The sequence below is a fragment of the Drosophila yakuba genome, chromosome 3L, assembly GCF_016746365.2.
Source record: "Drosophila yakuba strain Tai18E2 chromosome 3L, Prin_Dyak_Tai18E2_2.1, whole genome shotgun sequence".
In the NCBI taxonomy this organism is placed as follows: Eukaryota; Metazoa; Arthropoda; class Insecta; order Diptera; family Drosophilidae; genus Drosophila; species Drosophila yakuba.
Genome location: NC_052529.2, coordinates 3719282 through 3736068, shown reverse-complemented (window position 1 = coordinate 3736068; position 16787 = coordinate 3719282). Strand labels below are relative to the sequence as shown.

Below are 16787 nucleotides of genomic sequence, written 5' to 3'. Positions count from 1 at the left end.
ATCGTTCTTCTACTGTGGCGATACTTTAGCCTCGTACACCTGTATCTTTTTGTCCAGGTGAGAGGGCCAAACGACAACTGGGGGCGTGGCAAGTGGAGCAAATGGGGCAGATGGAGCCGATGGAGCAGACGGACTGGGGGCTGCCGGAAGCCGCTGTCAGTTGGCTTGGCCTCAAGGTGCTGGATGTGCAGGATGTGTTGTCGCTACCCAACCCCCACACTTACCACTGCTTTTTATTGTTTTATGTGGCTGTCTTTTCCCGCATTGAAGGGGGGTGGGAGGGGAGTGGAGTGGAGTGGAAGCTCCGCCGCTTGCCACTTCAAGGTGCAAAGTGTACGACGTGCGTCGTTTCGTACATCATCGCATGCTTTGTGCTCTCAGCACTGAAATCTTTTACAATCAACATGAAGCAGCAGCAAAGCAATTTTGTAGCCAAAAAAATAAAAAAAAAAAGCAGAAAAGAAGAAAAGACAGCCGAACGGAAGCGAAAGGAGAAGTGGCGGGCTGAGGGGCGGTGGTAAAACCGGAGCGAACATAATGCCTCAAATCATTTTCATTTCTTGCATGCGCTTGTCTGCACAGAACTGCCTCAAGATGAGGTCCTAGCTCTTGGCTCCTTGGATTCTTGAATCCTTGGATCCTTGGCTTCTCCTTGTAGTTTGCCCCATTTACGCGCTTTTCCCCCACGGTTTCCTCGACAGTTTGTGGGCGTTTTTACTGCTCCGGCTCTCAAATCGCTTAAGCTGGTGCGGAGCCATCTAACCCAGACACCCTCAACATTACAATATTTTAAAAGATTTACTGACCATGTATTTTCAGCTCAGCCAGCAAAGTGCAAAAAGCTGTAAAATATTGCGTATACGCCAAAGTGCCACCTGAGAAGCGCACAGCACAAAGTCAAATCTAACAAAGCATAGCTAAGCGTTTGCCGGCAACTTAACTCGAATGTGGGGAAGAAGCCCCAAAAAAGAGTTGGAACTGAAGTTTTCCCTTTCGGGAATTTATGGGCTTCCAACTCCATTTCGGGGCAGGTAATTTTTAGTTATGGGTTTGAGGGAATAAGCAAGTATGTCAAAATGCAAAATTATAAATAGTAAAACCAGAGGAAAAGTTTTCTTTATTGTGAAAGGAGAAAGGAAGTAAAGCAGGATGGGAATAAACATTTTCAAAGGCATATAAAATGTACTACAAGTTACGCAAGCCTAGAAATTAATCACCTTTCGGAAATGGTAGAATTCGTATAACTTGCCTTGTTTTAACTTATTCGCCCAATTAACGCAACAAATTCGGTGCAGTTTTTCCTAGTAAAACCCCAAAAATACGAGCTGCAGCAGCAGCCAAAGCTGCTTAAGAGCAAAAATAAATAGAATTTTTAAGTAAATTGAGGCTGGCAACTTATTTGGCTGCGAGCACCAAGAACAGGGAGCAGTGCCAACACTTTTGTTCCAAACTTGGCCGGCATAACTCACTCGAGCACCAGCAGATGGAGATGCAGACGGAGATGAAGATGGAGAGGGAGACGGAGCTGGAGATGGTGAGGTGCATCTGCGGGTTGGAGTGCAAGTTGGTGCCACCGCACCACCAGTCGCGCAACAAATGGTGCACATTACAAGGGCCCAAAGCTACTTTGCCAACGCCAAAGGAGCTGCCACGTAGCGACTCACATATTTTATTATCTGCACCGCCGCCAGGGGCGTGGCAAAGTGGGGGGCTTTGCCAAAGGACTTCGCCTGCGGAGCAGCAAGGACCTTGTGTGTGCAACACGGCGCACAACTTAAGCGGCGAAGACAAATTTTTATTGCCACAAGCCCAAGTCGATTTCGATTATTGACTGCAGGCCAAACTGTTGCACAAGGAGCAGCGATAGCAGACAAGAAAGGGGCACAAGAAAGGGGCATTCCCCCATATCCCCACTTGCTCCAGCTCCTGCTCCAGCTCCAGCTCCATTCCCAATCGTATCCTTCTTTCCGGCTGCCAACTTTGTGTGTCTGTGGCTGCCGTCGTCGTCGTCGTCGTCGCTCATTTGAGTCACATTTTATTATTTTCGTGCATTTATCGTATGCTTGGTGGCATTTTATTTTATTAGCGTGACATTTCAATTGATAGACCCTCGGGTCCGTACTTAACCGACTCAATTTGATTTTGCAACCAAAATGTGCGAATGGGAGCTGCAATATCAGAGTGTTTGAATGGGGTGCTTAAAACTTGGAGACATTTATAAAAAATGTCCTGAATGTTTGGTGTAAAAAATCTGCCAGGATGTAACATAAAATATTTTCAATAAAAAGAGATTCCTAGAATTCTTTATCTTTCTTTATACTTTCGAATACACACTCTTTTGAATATAAACGCATTTTCCAATGAGATGGTCACACATATTATCCAATACTTTTTCAAAACCATGTTGGCAACGCTTTTAATGTCATTTATTGATACTTGTCAAAAGGCAAACTCATATTCAGCCCATTTTCATTAACGCTTATACTTTGCACGAGACATATACTATTTCAAGGAGTTTTTTAAAAAAAATAGAACGAGAAAACTAACATAAAAAGTTCGCTTAACGAATTGAGTCAGTAAAAAAAAACTATGGTGTACACCGGTTACGTGAGCAACGGATTGCAGGCTGCTGAGGAAACTGGTAAACCTCTATAAGATCATTCTTTGTATGGTATTATAGCGCAAGTTTATAGAATGGGTGCAGTATGAAGATCCCAATGAGTGGAAACATGGCCTGGCCGATTATGATGGGTTGGAACTGTTGAGCAATGATCAGCAGGAGCTGCAGCCATCCTTGAACCGGGTGATGAGAATCATCGACTACGACCTGGCCATGAAGCATCCATTGGAGCATAACTGGACTTTGTGGCACTGGGAGAACGATCGCACCAAGTGCTGGGCCGAAATGCTCGTCGATGTGACCAGCTTCAACACCGTTGAGGACTTCTTCAGGTCAGATACATATATATACATAAATATATATTATATATCTTAACCACACTTATATACTTTTACAGCGTGTACTACTTTGTGAAGCCGCCATCGGATCTCAAGATATTCAATGACTACATGGTCTTCAAAGAAGGTATTCGGTGAGTTCAACAAGTCACTTATTTGAGTTCCTTCCTTGAGTTCCTATATATAATACGATGTAGTCCCATGTGGGAGGATGATGCCAACAAGGAGGGTGGTCGTTGGATAATGCTGCTGGACAAGGCCTCCAGGACCTATATAGATAAGATGTGGCATGATTTGGTAAGCCACTTGATTGTATTTTAAACTACATTATATTATATTCCCCTTTAGATTTTGTGCATGATTGGCGAGTGTTTCAAGTACTCGGACGAGATATGCGGAGTGGTCATCAATGTGCGCAACAAGGCTAATAAGCTATGTGGGTATGGGACAGCATTCCACATGAATTGTATCTCAAAGGTCAAATTTCTTTACAGCCCTGTGGACAAAGGACTCGCGCAATGTGGAGGCCATTCTGTCCATTGGCAGGCAGATGAAGGAGCTGCTGCATCTGGGCGACATGGAGATCCAGTACCAGGTGCACAAGGATGCCATGGTGCACCATGGACCCAATGTCAATGCCATCTACAAGTTGTAGGCGCCAAATGGAGGCCAACTCCCAAAAGCGCACATCATCGTATATGCCCAGTTCTTGGTCGGAAATGTGCATCTACGATAGCACAATATGCCCAATACATTTGTCAAGCTCACATTTTATCCACGCGCCCAATGCTTTTCGAGATAAATAGCGATTGTACCATGAATAAAGCATTGCGTAGGGCACTAGAGACAGCAACTACTTTCTGGCCACGATTCGTGTCCTGGTGTATCCTGCGGCTACCGCAGTCGTCTCACGTACTTCACGGCGGAGTGGGAAACACTCGCTTCACTGCGATTATCCTTGGCGTCATAATTTTGGGCGACTCTATCCCATCCTTTAACGGCTGCCATTCCGCGTCAAGTGCTTATTTCCTATGTGTGTGCGTCGTCCTTTCAGGGCTTTTGTTTTCCCTGCTGCTGCGCATAGCAAATTGTGACCAATTTATGGAAATGTGCTAGGGAAGCGCAATATCCTCCATTTGCAGGGTAGAGCTGCTCTCTTAGCAGGATTTTCAGGCTGTATTAGATATGTTTTCTTGAGTTCTTTAAAGCATTTTAGAAATGAAACATTTTGTGTACTGATTACAAAGAACAATATTTTAGAAAGCATTAAAGGTATTCCTGGAAATTCCATTACCATTATTATTATTTTATAAATTTTATTATAAAGTACAATATATTCACACCCTGGGATGTCATCACTGGTGCCCAAGTGAGTCGTATGATTTGATTGCTGTAATTTGTAAGGATTTCGCTTTTATTGTTTTATTGAATTATGAAGTGGCAGCCACCAAATGACTGGAACGTGATACACTGCACATCGGGGTTATGACAGTGCCAATGGCAGCGTATCCCTGACATCCTGTCTATCCTTCCGGCGATGTCACCCTCCCTACCTACCTCCCTACCTCCTTCCTTTTGATGTGAGCAGGATTCCTTGGCGCAGATGAATGCATGCAGTTATTCGAATTGATATGCCAACACGTACGCGGATTGCGAGGAGCAACTGATGCGGAGGAGCAGGTAACAAGCTGGGGATAGGGCAAATAGTTTACCCCAAGCCAAGCACTTAAAGAGCAATTTAATAACCGCTATAAAAGGTTTTCTTTTCGCCGGAGAAACAAAAGCCAGCCGGGGGTTTTTCCTTCCTTTGGCAGCGGCCAAAAGCAAATAGAGGATAACTGGACAAACACAAACAGAGAATATCCGGCAAAGGGCAGCACTAATGTTGCAGACTTCTCTGCTATATTAAATGAAATGCAAGCTTAATTGAAAAACGCTGACTTGGCTGCACGGAAAACAAATTCCATAGTAGTAGGTTGCATATGCAACTTTACTGGGCGGATAGAAACGAAAACGTTATAAGGGAAATCTAAATAAAATCTACTAAAAATTAAATGAATTCACAAGATGTAAATACTTTAATTTCAAAAAATATATATGCTTTTAACTAATACTTTCCAAAATATTTTATTTCTGAAGTAATTATTTTTAGCATGTGTTCAGTGTTTTTACTTTCGCATTTTCTTTGCCATCCTCCTGTTGCTGCAATGAGAACTTCGTAGCCTGTTGCAATTTTAATTAAACAAAAAGCGTAAAATGTTTGACCATTTGCACCGTGCCGGGATGTTGCTCCGGATTCGACTTCTTTTGCCTGAGCTGGATCTACCAATTGTCTTTGGCACGTAAATTTTCTTTGCCAACAAGCACAAAATTGTTGGGTCCTCCGCTGGTGTCCTGTGTCCTCGACGACCGAGTCCTGTTGTCCTGGTTGTCCTGGTTGTCCCTCTTGCGCTGCAAAACAAATTAATTGTCTGTTTTTCACATAAACTTTTGTCGGTCTCCAGTTGCCGCTTAGCTAACAGCTCCCAACTCCCAACTCCCAGCTCTCGGGAGCTGCTTCTTCTCCAGCTGAAGGTCCTGCGGTTGTCCTGTCGCGTCCTTCCAATTTTCAGCTCGTTGTTTGTTGCGTAAATGGCGGCCGTTCTGCTTGTAATGGTCAATCTTCCCCAGTTTCGCCCAACGTCGCACTCGAATTTCTCTTGGCCATCGCTTAGCTCATTTGCTGGCCATCGCTTTTGGCGCAGGGGTTCCGTTTTCATTCTTGTCATAATTCAAATGTAATTTACCAGATACCCACCCATACACTGGACTTCCCTGTCGCTCATAATTAGTTTTTGATTAAAGATGCCACCACGACGCCCCAAAAAGACATCGCCAACTTGCAGCTCGACGCTTTTCTTTTGTGGGGGAAAAATTATGGCGCCCAACAAAGTTGGCGAAAGCTCTAGAATTTAAATTTCGATTAAATTTAAGTATGAAGAATATTTTTCTAACAAAATGAAGTGATTGATGCTGGGGGAGTTTCTAGTTTCAATATATTTATACGACGTCCTCTTCGTTTTTCCGAAGAGTTTTCTTATTTTCTTTTGCAAATAATTTTCGCATTCAGCTGCAAGCTTCATTTTCACTTTATTTATTGGCATTTAATACAGCAGAACTTCGAGTGCAAAAACAAGGACGAGGTATGTAGTTCTGGGAATGCAATTAAAATAACGTAAAGTGGAAAATGCAATAAACACTTTTCAGTTTGCCAATGGCGAGTGAGTGAGGCACAGGCGGCAAATTAACAAGATTAACTCATCGATGGATGCGGCAAATCTGTTGGCCACTTTGTATTGGCCAAACGACACATTCGCCACATTCAAATATATTCGCCACTTGCCAAATAAAATGAAAGGCATTTTGGTTGTGGGAAGGCAGATTAAATCGAAACAATTCAGAGTGTGTATTTTGCTGGCAGTTGTTGGCGATTTGCATTTTAAAATAATGACTACATAAAAAACTAGTTAAAAGTTGACAACAATGAAATGTCAAAAGCGCTGGAAAACTGGGAAAACTTTATGCTCCATACCCGAGAAGTGAGAGTCGGGTAAACTTTTTTGTGTCTTTCTATTTAATGCGACTCCAGCCCGTGTAGACCCACCTATTTTCCGAAACCCATCCTTTTGCGCCAGCTCTGCGAAATCCTTTTACCCCTTTTGTTTTGCCCGAACAATAACAGCAAATTTTTCTAAAATTTCATGTCGCCCTCTAGCCACCCACCACCCCCCCTGGCTGCCACGCCCCCGGGCTAAGCCCAGCCCAAGCTATTTGCAATTTAACTTTTTCCCCCTCATAAACAAGAGGGGGGAATTCGGGGGCCAAGTCAAAACAGGGACACGTAGCCCAACTCGGCTTTAGTTTTTAGTTGGCTTTTATTAACTTTTGTCTCTGTCTGTGCGCTGCTTTGTGTGTGTGTGTGTGTGTGCGTGTTTTGTGTCTGTGTGAGCACTGCTCTGGCATTTCCACTTATTTTTGTTTTTTTTGTTTAGCATTAAAGTTGCACAATTACCGAGATTTGACACTAAGACGATGGCGGTGCTTTTGGGGGTTCGGAGTAGTGGAGTAGTGGAGGATTGGGGGATTCCCACAAACTGCTCGACCAATTTACAGTAGTGCTCAAATTTCACAAAAATCAACAAGGGAAGCCACTCCTTGGTGTTGTTATCCACCCATTTGAAAGTTCCACATACATATGTATACTCGTATGTAGTAAACCCACCCAGCGTTCTGGTCAATTTAACTTTGGCAGGCTTAAGAGGTCCTTCTCTTCCTCTTCAACGGAGTATCGGTGTTCCGGACTTCGACCAGCGACTGATAGAAACATTCCGGCGGCGGTGAGATGTCTATGTACCAAAAGTAGGCGTTCACAAAATCCCTGGGAATTGAGTTGCGCAGCACTGCATCCGCCAGCATTGCGTAGACGCCACGGGCACGGAGCAACTGCTTACGTATGGCCATCAGGCGACTGCTCCTGGTGGCCTTGTCGCCGTTGGTGTTCCCGGCCACCGCCTTGTACAGGTTGCCAAACACCTGGTGGAACATGGTCTAAATGGGAAACGTACCCAAAGTTAAAGTATAACACTTAAGTAAACTTTGTTTCACATCGACTCACTGTGATTGTCAAATCCGCGATGCTCATCCGCTGGAAGTCCAGGCCGCGCTCCTCGGTGGCCATGACGAAGGCGAACTTGATGGAGGCGGGCAGGGCGAAGCAGTAGCACTGCTGGGCGCTCATCAGGCGGAACAGCATGACCATGCAGTTGAGGGCAATGAGGCAGGCACCGGGCGACGAGTCCTGCCACTTGGGCACCAGCACAGCCCACTCCGCCGGATTGGGATCCTCGTCCACAGTCATCCTGCCGTACGCAAGCCATCGATTGCTGAGCGGCGCCTTGAAGTATGGTGGCAGTGTCATATCCGCGCCATTGAACTCCACGGCCAAAACAAAGTCGAAGCGAATGAAACGCTGCCCATTGCTGCCCCGCTCCAGAGCCTCCACTTGGTGGACGAAGGGCACGTGGTTGAGGCTCAGCACCGAGTACTTGAGGTCGTAGATTCGCCCAGTGCACGTGGATGATGCACTCTTCAGCTTGGAAATGGCCCGCTGCAGTTCCCGCTGGAGCAGCAGGTTCAAACACTTAACATTCACCGCATTGCCGAAGAAGAACGGGTGCTGGTAGTTGGCCCTGGTGAACTGCACACTGCGTTTCTGCTCATCGTAGGTGGGAACCACTGCCTCCGGTAGTCGGATGGGCAGAAAGATCTCAAAGTTCAGCGGCATATCCAGGCACAGGTTGTCCACATAGGAGGCTGCTCATTGGGTGCTGTGTAAGAATGTGCTGGAAGAGATCGGATCACTGAACTTACCCGTCTTGTGGAGCTGTCCCAGTTGGTTCCTGAACACTGCACCATCCTGGAGCAACTGCTGCTGAATGGCCAAGGATAGCATGCGTGAGTCGTGGATGAAGAGCTGGTGCTCTTCCTTGTTCACCGTGAACTCCAAGGCCAGGTCCTCCATGACGTCCATTAAGTTGCACTGCTCCATGTTGGCAAAGGATTCACTTCGTCCAGTGCAAATGCGTTGAGAAAAAGCTGTGAATAGTCTTTCAAGAAATTACTTATGAATAGTAAAAAATCCTGTTCAGTGACTCTAATTTCAGAATGACAGGAGACTCAACTAGAAATGGATGAGTAGGAAACTCTGGAAACTCTGGAAACTCTTTATGTTTAAGTGTTGGTAATCAAAAATCTTATAAAATCAGACTAAACTCTATAATTCATTTTACTATTATTATTAATACTATTTTAGTTTTATAATTAATGCCCCAACTCACAACTGGCATCTTAATGATTAGTTTTATAAAAATATTCTAAATAGACCATTTGGCATTAAAACTTGTTTAATATTTACAAATAATTTACAAAAATATTTATATTATTTATATTATATTATATTATTTATGTATAAAAATGCATAATATTTAAACAATAACCATATTGGTGATCACAGCATTTTTGCGACGTGAGAGTGGCGAGAGAATCGCTGTGAATGAAACCCGAATGGGATCCAAATTACTACGCGTTTACTACGCTCCTGTTGATGCCGCTTTCGGATTTGCGGATTCTGCGCATCACTTCCAGCATCCACAGCCAGGTGGGGATGGCGAATCCATTGGTTGGGGGTGGTGCACATGGCACTATGGCAACCTGCATCTGCACAAAAATCCTGCGGGACAGCGCAATCAGGACTCAGTTGCTGTTCGACGTTGCTCGCGTGCGGTTGTTGTCTGCTCCTTTCTGCTTCTGGCAAAACGAGTAAGTGCTGGTGCAAGCGAGATGGGGCACTGTGCGAGTGAGACACCCTGACGCCGTTGCTGTTGCTGTTATCAGAGAAAATTTCTCAACGAATAAAAAAAGCAAAAAACAAAAAAAACTAGAAGAAACTCTACCGAAGAGCGCGCCGTCGCAGTTGTTGTCGTCAGTTGTCAGTGTCGCAAGTGCAACTCGCAGTTCGCAATTCGCAATTTGCGTTGCAACAGCAACAAGAGAAGCGGCAAACGTGCGTGCCACATATACATGCACACACACCCCCTCCCTCCCTCATATACATATACAAGTACATATATACATATATACAGTGCCGGGCAAATGTGTATTGGTGTCTGTGAGTGCAACGTGAGCCGGCCCGCTGAGACAACGAAAAAATCCGCCAAATCGCGCTTGATAATGTTGTGTGTCTAATCGAAAAAGGTGTTAAAGGTGCTTAGCCCACCTGCCGACTTTTCGCCTTGCATGCGCGCAAATTGAAAATAAATTGAATTGCAACAACGTGCTAAAACCCAAGAGAAACAGCAAGTGCAACAGCCATGTTGCAATCTTTTTATTTTCCAGTTTTCCCTGCCCCACGACACTGCCCCACGTAGTATCAAGCTATCAAGTGGAAAAGTGCTGCTTCCCCTCGTGAGGGAAAATTGCATGCAAATTTGCTTAGCTGCTGATGGCTTGACGGGCAGATAAGTGTGTTTTATCAACAAATTGAATGGGTTTATTTGGGGGACTTTGGCGCAGCGGGAGTGATTGTGATTATGTAGCGATAAAAGGCGTTATTAAAGTGCTCAAAAAGAAGAAACTGCCAGTTATTCAGAACGAATAAAAACACTTTTAACAGGGTTAATATTTTGAATTAATGCTGTGCACCTTTTTTTGTATGTTTTATTGAATAAAACTTAGAGAAAGCTATTGGGATAGGTTAAGTTTCTTACTTTATACTACTAGATGTTGTTAAGCGTATTGTTAAGATGTTAAAAGCGTGAATTTTGAAAATATTTTTTTGGGATTTTAATATGATGTTTATTTTTGCATCCAAGGAAACAAAAGAAAGTGAATGTTTAAATACTGACCGTGTAAGATTTTTCCAAGTACTGTTCCATATGGCCTTAGTCCGTGTGTTGGAGCTTGCCTTGTCCTCCACCGGGGGACTTATCAATAAGGCATAATGCAATCCCGCATCCTGACTACCTCGACTGCCTTGAGTGCCCCGCTTCCATTGCTCCTTGCTCCTTGCTCCCTGCCCCTTGGTCCTTGGTCCTTTCGCCAGCTCCTTTACATTCAACCCCCTTTCGACGAGCCGAAGACACGTTTAGCAACGCTTTCACGTAGCAGTCGCCCTCCTTTCCGGTGCTCCGTTGCTCCGGTTCTCTGGTCTTCTGGTCTTCTGGCTGGCTGCTGCTGGCACTCTCGAGCTTTCTGCTAATTGCCGCTTAATTGTTTGACATTTTCCCCGTATTGTGTGGAGGGCAAATGGCATTTATTTATATTTCTTTTGTGCGCCAGGGCATCTGGGAAGCTGGCTCCTTGCTCTCGTTTCGTTACGTTACGTTACGTTTCGCATGCAAGCAATTAGCAGTGCTGCGTGCACTCCATGTACTCCACATGCTCGTACTGCTCCATACACATACATACATATATAGGTATTACCTATATAAAGGCAAGACCGGCCGGCTAATGCAGTGAGAGAAAATAGGGGGTGGTGGTGGTAGGGCGGCCTATTGATTTTATGAACGAAAAGTGCTGCATGCCTCGTGAGCGGGAGAGAAGCTGCAACTACTTTGGCCGCTGCCGCCATGACAAACTATAAATCTGTCTGTGCCGGCATATACTCATGCGGATACTCACTCGCTTTGTATGTGCACATACCTATATGTATATATGTGTATATATAGCATAGTATCTGGCATATCTGGCTTATAGTGCAGTGGCTGTGCTTTTGTTGTTGTTCTTCCTGCGCTGCACACACAAAATTTATCGATTGCCGCATACACACATGTCGCATGTTGCAGCCTCTGTGATGTGTAGTAGTAAAAATGGCTCGTATTTCATGCGTTGCACAGCGGAAGTGACCACAATGCACAGACACACACACACACACACACAGTCGTGCGTAGTAGTTGTAGTAATAGTAGTAGCCGGCATCGAGTTTTGGTTTATTTAAATTTTCGGTCATCGTGGCCGCTCGCTCTCCTCTCTCTTTCTCAATCTCTTGATCTCTCTCTCTCTCTCTCTCTCGCTTGGACATTATGTATTTTTGGGTGGCCAGCAAACTGCAACAGCTGCCAGCAGTGCGTATACGCAATTTTTGAATCGACACCACGCAGCGTATGCGCAATCTTCCAGCTAAAGCACCGAAATATGAACCCATGTGGCAAATAACTTCCTGCCACCGCTATTGACATTAATTAGAAGGCGGCACAAGTTTCACTTTTACACCCACACACACACACTGTGATCCATCATTTTCCACAAAAGTCACGTACGATTTTTTTCCGAGGTCCCAACTCAAGAAAACTTTCCTTCCTGCTTTCAACTTTAACCCAGAGAAATATGGGCTAGCGTCTTGAGTAAAGGGGTTTCCCCTGCTGCCGAGCGGGTAGGTTAAAGTTTTTCTGTAACAAATTAAGAAATCACTTTCCACCGCAAATACTCGTATATATAGTATGCATCTGAAATTGAGACAAGATTGTCGAGGGAAAAGAGGAATGCGAACGAATGCCAAAGTTGCCAAAAGTTGAGAAATGATATTTTGTTTGGCCCCACATATAATTCATACTTAAGCGAACCTCTGCGCTGCATGTTTATTTATGCAGGCAAACATACATTTGATTGGCGTGTGACATTTTAAGCGGCGGGGAACTGGCATTTCAAAATTATTACTGCTGCGGGTCGACTGACTGCTCATGATTGATGTTCGGTTCGTCGGGGTGAATAAGTCCCATCCAATGTTCCGCTGAGACACGCAAACTCGAAGAGGTCGAAGTTGATTTGATTGGCAGCCCGATGGAGAAGTCCTTTGCGGCAATGATAAAAAATAATTAAATAAATATGACGTCTCAAGACCTACACTTCAGCTATTTTCGGGCCAAACAGTGCAAGTAGAGAAAAGAAAATATCTGCATAGCTTGATAAATTTACATTTCCCTGGCCACATCATTATTTCGGTTTGCTCACAAATACTTTCCACTCAGGTACTCGGGCACTGAATTTTTCCTTGTTTTTCATTTTTCATTTTCCATTTACCATTTTCCATTCGGTACATATTTTACTTAACCCAATATTCGGCTCGTTAGCCGGCAGAACACAAAAGACCATAGTAACGGGGCCCAGGAAAAATCACTGAGCAACTATGGCGCAAAAACAAAAAGCCCACAGTTGCCTGTAACCGAAACGTGTTGGCATCAGCTGCTATGTGGAAAAAGTTTATGACTTTAGACCCATTTTGTGTACACCCCCCTTCGCACCCCTTTGCTGAACTCAATTTTTCTGCCCGCCCCCCCCTCGAATCACGACTTACCTTGGGCCCAGCTGGGAAAGCCTGGGAAATGCCAGGGAAATCTGGGGGAAATCTAGGGGCGAGGGGCGAGGGCCTGGGAAAGAGCCTTTTTCTTCCCTCCTCCTTCTGTCCGTCTGCTTGGCTGCTGTTTTTAAATGATTTTTATGTGCACTTCAGTGCAAGAGGCCCCCTTTTTTGCGCCTTCTCTGCTTTCTATGTTGTATATATACATATATATGTATATAAATATATATTTGTGTATATGCATATAATTTCTTGCACAATTTTGTTGCTGGCTTTTCATTTCACAGTTTGTTATGCATTTCAGGCTCTCTTTCTCTTCGTTTCGCTGGTTTTTCGCTGAGCTTGTTTGTTTGCTTGTTTGTTTGTTGCTTCATGCCTTTGCTTTATTGATTTTCCTCATATTTTTTTTTTTAGTTTCATTTCTATTTCTAATTCCACTTCTCTTGTTTTTTGCTGTTTCTCTACTGGCTGGTTTGTTTGTTTGTTTGTTAGTTCGCGGCCAGCCGGTCGGCCAGTGTTACAATTACTATGCAACAGACGACAGCCGGCTGGCCATTACAATTCCAGCTCGATGTCCAGTGTCCCCGAGCCTCTGCATTTTCAATCCCATTGCCCATTGCCCATAGTCCATAGCCTCTATCCGCAATCCTGTAGTCTGTGAACCTTTGTTTCGCCAGCTGAGATTCCCATGCAGAGGCCCTTTGCATTCTATTGATTTTTTGTGCCTTCGCCGGCAGCAGCAGCCGCCAGAGACGCCGTAAAAAGTCATTAGCGAAGGGGTCCAAAGGGGCTCCAAAGAGGGGTGGGGCCAAAAGGGGGCGGATGGAACTCGAGTGCATAATGGCACAATTTAAATACGGCTCAGGAGAGGGCTGGAGCGGATCTGCCATGTGAATGAACCGTGAACTATGACCGCTTAAAGCGCTTAAAGTGTTTGGTTTTCATGTGCCGAATGCAAAAAGGGTTAAAGTAAGTCCTGGTCTAGAAAAAATGATGTTAACAGGGGTTTCAACAAATATTCTTTAAAGGTTTATGCCACATTTTAAAGTGTTTAGAAGCAGGCAACGCAAAGGATTAAGATATAAGATTTGAAGGAAAGTTTTATAATAAATACTTACTGATTACTTACTTGCTGTATTTTATAATATGAAAAACAAAGTAGTTTTAAAATTGGCATACATTCAAGAATATTTATAAATAACAAGCAACTTCTTTTGGTTAACCCTACTTGCAACCCAGTTAAAGGTAAAAGTAAAACACCCTGCGTCATTCCCATCGCTATTTACACGTGACTTGAGCAGGTCGCACATGTTTTCTATTTACCCACGCAAAACAATAAGCTGAAAGCCATTTGATTTTGATTTATTGACGCACGTAGCGCACGAGGGTGTAGGAATAAGGGGTAAATGGGGGCATGCAACAAGCGAAACAGACTCCCAGACATGATAGAAATCGATGGCATAATGATTATCTATTAAAATAAATCACGTATTTGGCAGACGATGGCTGCCATACGGCACCAGACCAGACGAGAAAACTTCGTAGCCGGCCAAGCGTTGAAGTCTATAAATTGCACTTGTCTTGACCTCCCCAACCACATCCCCATCCACATCCACATCCTCATCCTTCCTCATTCCCATCCAATCACATAGGGAGCGGGTTGGAATGGATGGATGGGCAGCCTTCAATGCACAAATTGTCACAGACAGGGAGCCCAAGATCGAGGAGACAACGTTAAGTGTAATATAAATAAATCGAAGCTGACTTCAAGTGTTTAAGCCGTTGGCAAAGACGCCTTGGAAACATTAGATCAAAGGGATGGCTTTGAAATTGGAGAAGAAGCCGCTTACAAAGGCAGCTCACAAGTGTATTCCCACTTTGATGCAATCGTGCCCCTTTTGATTGGGTGGCAGACAAAGTTTGCTCACCCATCGAAGTCCATTTAAATGTTTGATTTAAGGTCTAGTCCTTCAGCAAGGAAACTACCAATGTCTTGCCTTCAATGGTTTATGCTTGCTCGACTACGTGGCGTATACGTGATATCGCCGTCGGTAGATTTATACAATCATTTTCTTAGTGATTGAAGTTTATTGTGCTTGCATTTTGTGAATAATTATTATATCTAATTGAAAGTAAAGGCAATTCTTGTAAAGTAAAATCCAATTATTCCTACCCCAATTTTCTTCACATTTTTTAGTTTAATTTTCATTTCCGTACCTTTTTAATGAGATTTCCGGCTGATTTAGTTAGGGCGAACACGGATGCTCACCGGCGAAAGCTGCTTAGGCCAGCAATTTTGATTTTTTGCTGTCGCACTTTAAACTAATTGCCAGCAATTTAGCAAACGTTGGCAGTGCAATGCGGCGTATGCGTAATATTTATGTCTCCTCGCCTCCTGCCATCCGCCGTGTGTGCAAAGGGAGAGAGAGAGAGTCGGTTTTGTTTGCCCGTTCTGCCAGCAGCAGTTGGATAGCCCAGTGCGCACATTTGCCGCATAATTGCCAAGTCATGATTTTTTACACACCAAGAAGGAGCGGAGAAGTAAAATACTCGTACAACAAGTAACGAAGGAAATAAACGTAGCATTTTCCAGCAGCAGCATTTTCCCCCCATGACTTTCCCCATTCATTTACCGCCCATTTTGCTGGCTGTCCGACAACCATTGTCTGTTGTTCCAGCAGTTTGCTGATGATATTCGCACTGGGCATAATTTCCATGTTGCTTAAGCGGCATTTTGTTGTTACTGCTCGCATACCCATCCACATACAACCATGTACTCCCAATCCCCCGGAAAAGAAACCCCCCTCCCTGCACGCCTCTGTGCTTTATCGTTATTGACAGTTTTATACGTTTCTTTTTTATCTCCATCGCATCAAGTTGTCCTGTTCCTGTCCCTTTTGCATAGTTTCAAGTTTCGGCAAATATCGTTCGCTTCCTGCCGCATTTTTTGCTCCCCTTCGTTTTTCGAGAGTTTTTTTTTTTTAGGTTTTTGTCTACAATGTCCAGAAGCTTACCTTGGGGAGTCGTCTGGCTTTTGGGAGCGATCCTGTCATGGCTGGCCACAGGCAAAGTTAATGTAATGGCAGCCAGGCAATACAATGTAGGGGGGATTTTGTCGGATGGGGGGGAGGAGGGATATGCTGAAAGGACTCCCACACACACGCGTGTCTTAGCATATTTTTGTCATATTTTGCATCCACGAGATACTCGTCGTCGTCGCATCCGCACACCCAGATACCCAGATACTCGGCTGCAGCCTCAACTTCAGATGAGGATGTCAGCACTTCAGTGCCAACTTATGGCGCTCCAATTTCGCGCTGATGCATAATTTTTTCGCCTTCATCTTCTCGCATAAAAATGCGCTCAAAGGGGCGCAAAAGCCGAAACCCGGAAAAACGGGGAAAACTATAGGGAGTCGAGTCCCAGCAACACCACTCATTTCCCAAGTGCCCAGATTCAGGGAACATAAAGTACAGCAGGGGATTTCTGAAACCAATCCCAAAAAAATCTAAACAAATATTTGAACAGAGATTGCGTGAAGGTCATTTCAAATATTTATTTATGAAGTTCAAATATTATATTATGTTTTTTCTATAAAATCCTGTATAAGCTGGCAGGTAGAATATATTATAATATATTGAGTTCAAAAAACTTGTATTTAATTATTTAAAAACCGTATTGCCTTCATAGTTTTATTTTCTCAATTAGCACTTCGCTTAGTTAATTTAACAATTATTTTTCTGCGTGTTCCCAACTCTGTGGTTCCGCTTTCTGGAGCTCGTAGATCCCCCAGTGGTGCAGCTGGGTTGGATGGGTGCTTTGTGTAGCTGACTTGACATGATTAATATCTGACTGACTGCCGTCAAGTGAAATCAAAAGCAAAAGCCGGAATTCCATAGTAACCACTTGAAGGCAGCTTAAAGCCATTTGTACGAAA

At 44.1% G+C, this 16787-nt stretch overlaps 3 protein-coding genes across 8 annotated transcripts in view; 2 read left to right on the top strand and 1 right to left on the bottom strand.

Moving 5' to 3' along the window:
- Nucleotides 1-2469: 2469 nt before the first annotated feature.
- Nucleotides 2470-3811, top strand: LOC6532750 (eukaryotic translation initiation factor 4E1). Its single transcript, XM_002093456.3, has 6 exons — nt 2470-2641; nt 2694-2952; nt 3018-3092; nt 3156-3255; nt 3307-3394; nt 3453-3811. The coding sequence occupies exons 1-6, from the start codon at nt 2590-2592 to the stop codon at nt 3611-3613; spliced, it is 735 nt and encodes a 244-aa protein (XP_002093492.1). The 5' UTR covers nt 2470-2589; the 3' UTR covers nt 3614-3811.
- A 3064-nt stretch (nt 3812-6875) lies between these two features.
- Nucleotides 6876-8683, bottom strand: LOC6532749. The gene is made up of 3 exons (XM_039373504.2): nt 8368-8683; nt 7613-8310; nt 6876-7545 (listed from the first exon to the last, which is right to left on the bottom strand). Exons 1-3 carry the CDS (start codon nt 8543-8545, stop codon nt 7252-7254), a joined length of 1170 nt encoding a protein of 389 aa, XP_039229438.1. The 5' UTR covers nt 8546-8683; the 3' UTR covers nt 6876-7251.
- A 510-nt stretch (nt 8684-9193) lies between these two features.
- LOC6532747 (Down syndrome cell adhesion molecule-like protein Dscam2) overlaps nt 9194-16787 on the top strand; it is a 44804-nt gene continuing 37210 nt past the window's right edge. For 5 of the 6 annotated variants that reach the window (XM_015194103.2, XM_015194108.2, XM_015194104.2 and 2 more), the window contains exon 1: nt 9194-9315. The gene's annotated coding sequence lies outside the window, so the exon portion shown is untranslated. The remainder of the gene's footprint in view (nt 9316-16787) is intronic. The other variant, XM_002093453.3, reaches the window with a different exon arrangement.

Coding starts and splice junctions, on each gene's coding strand:
- LOC6532750 (XM_002093456.3), top strand. CDS start 2,590: ATGGTGTACACCGGTTACGTGAGCAACGGATTGCAGGCTGCTGAGGAA. Junction 3,256..3,306: donor ATAAGATGTGGCATGATTTG/GTAAGCCACTTG, acceptor ATTCCCCTTTAG/ATTTTGTGCATGATTGGCGA. Junction 3,395..3,452: donor CAACAAGGCTAATAAGCTAT/GTGGGTATGGGA, acceptor ATTTCTTTACAG/CCCTGTGGACAAAGGACTCG.
- LOC6532749 (XM_039373504.2), bottom strand. CDS start 8,545: ATGGAGCAGTGCAACTTAATGGACGTCATGGAGGACCTGGCCTTGGAG. Junction 8,311..8,367: donor GGGACAGCTCCACAAGACGG/GTAAGTTCAGTG, acceptor CCCAATGAGCAG/CCTCCTATGTGGACAACCTG. Junction 7,546..7,612: donor TCGCGGATTTGACAATCACA/GTGAGTCGATGT, acceptor TTTCCCATTTAG/ACCATGTTCCACCAGGTGTT.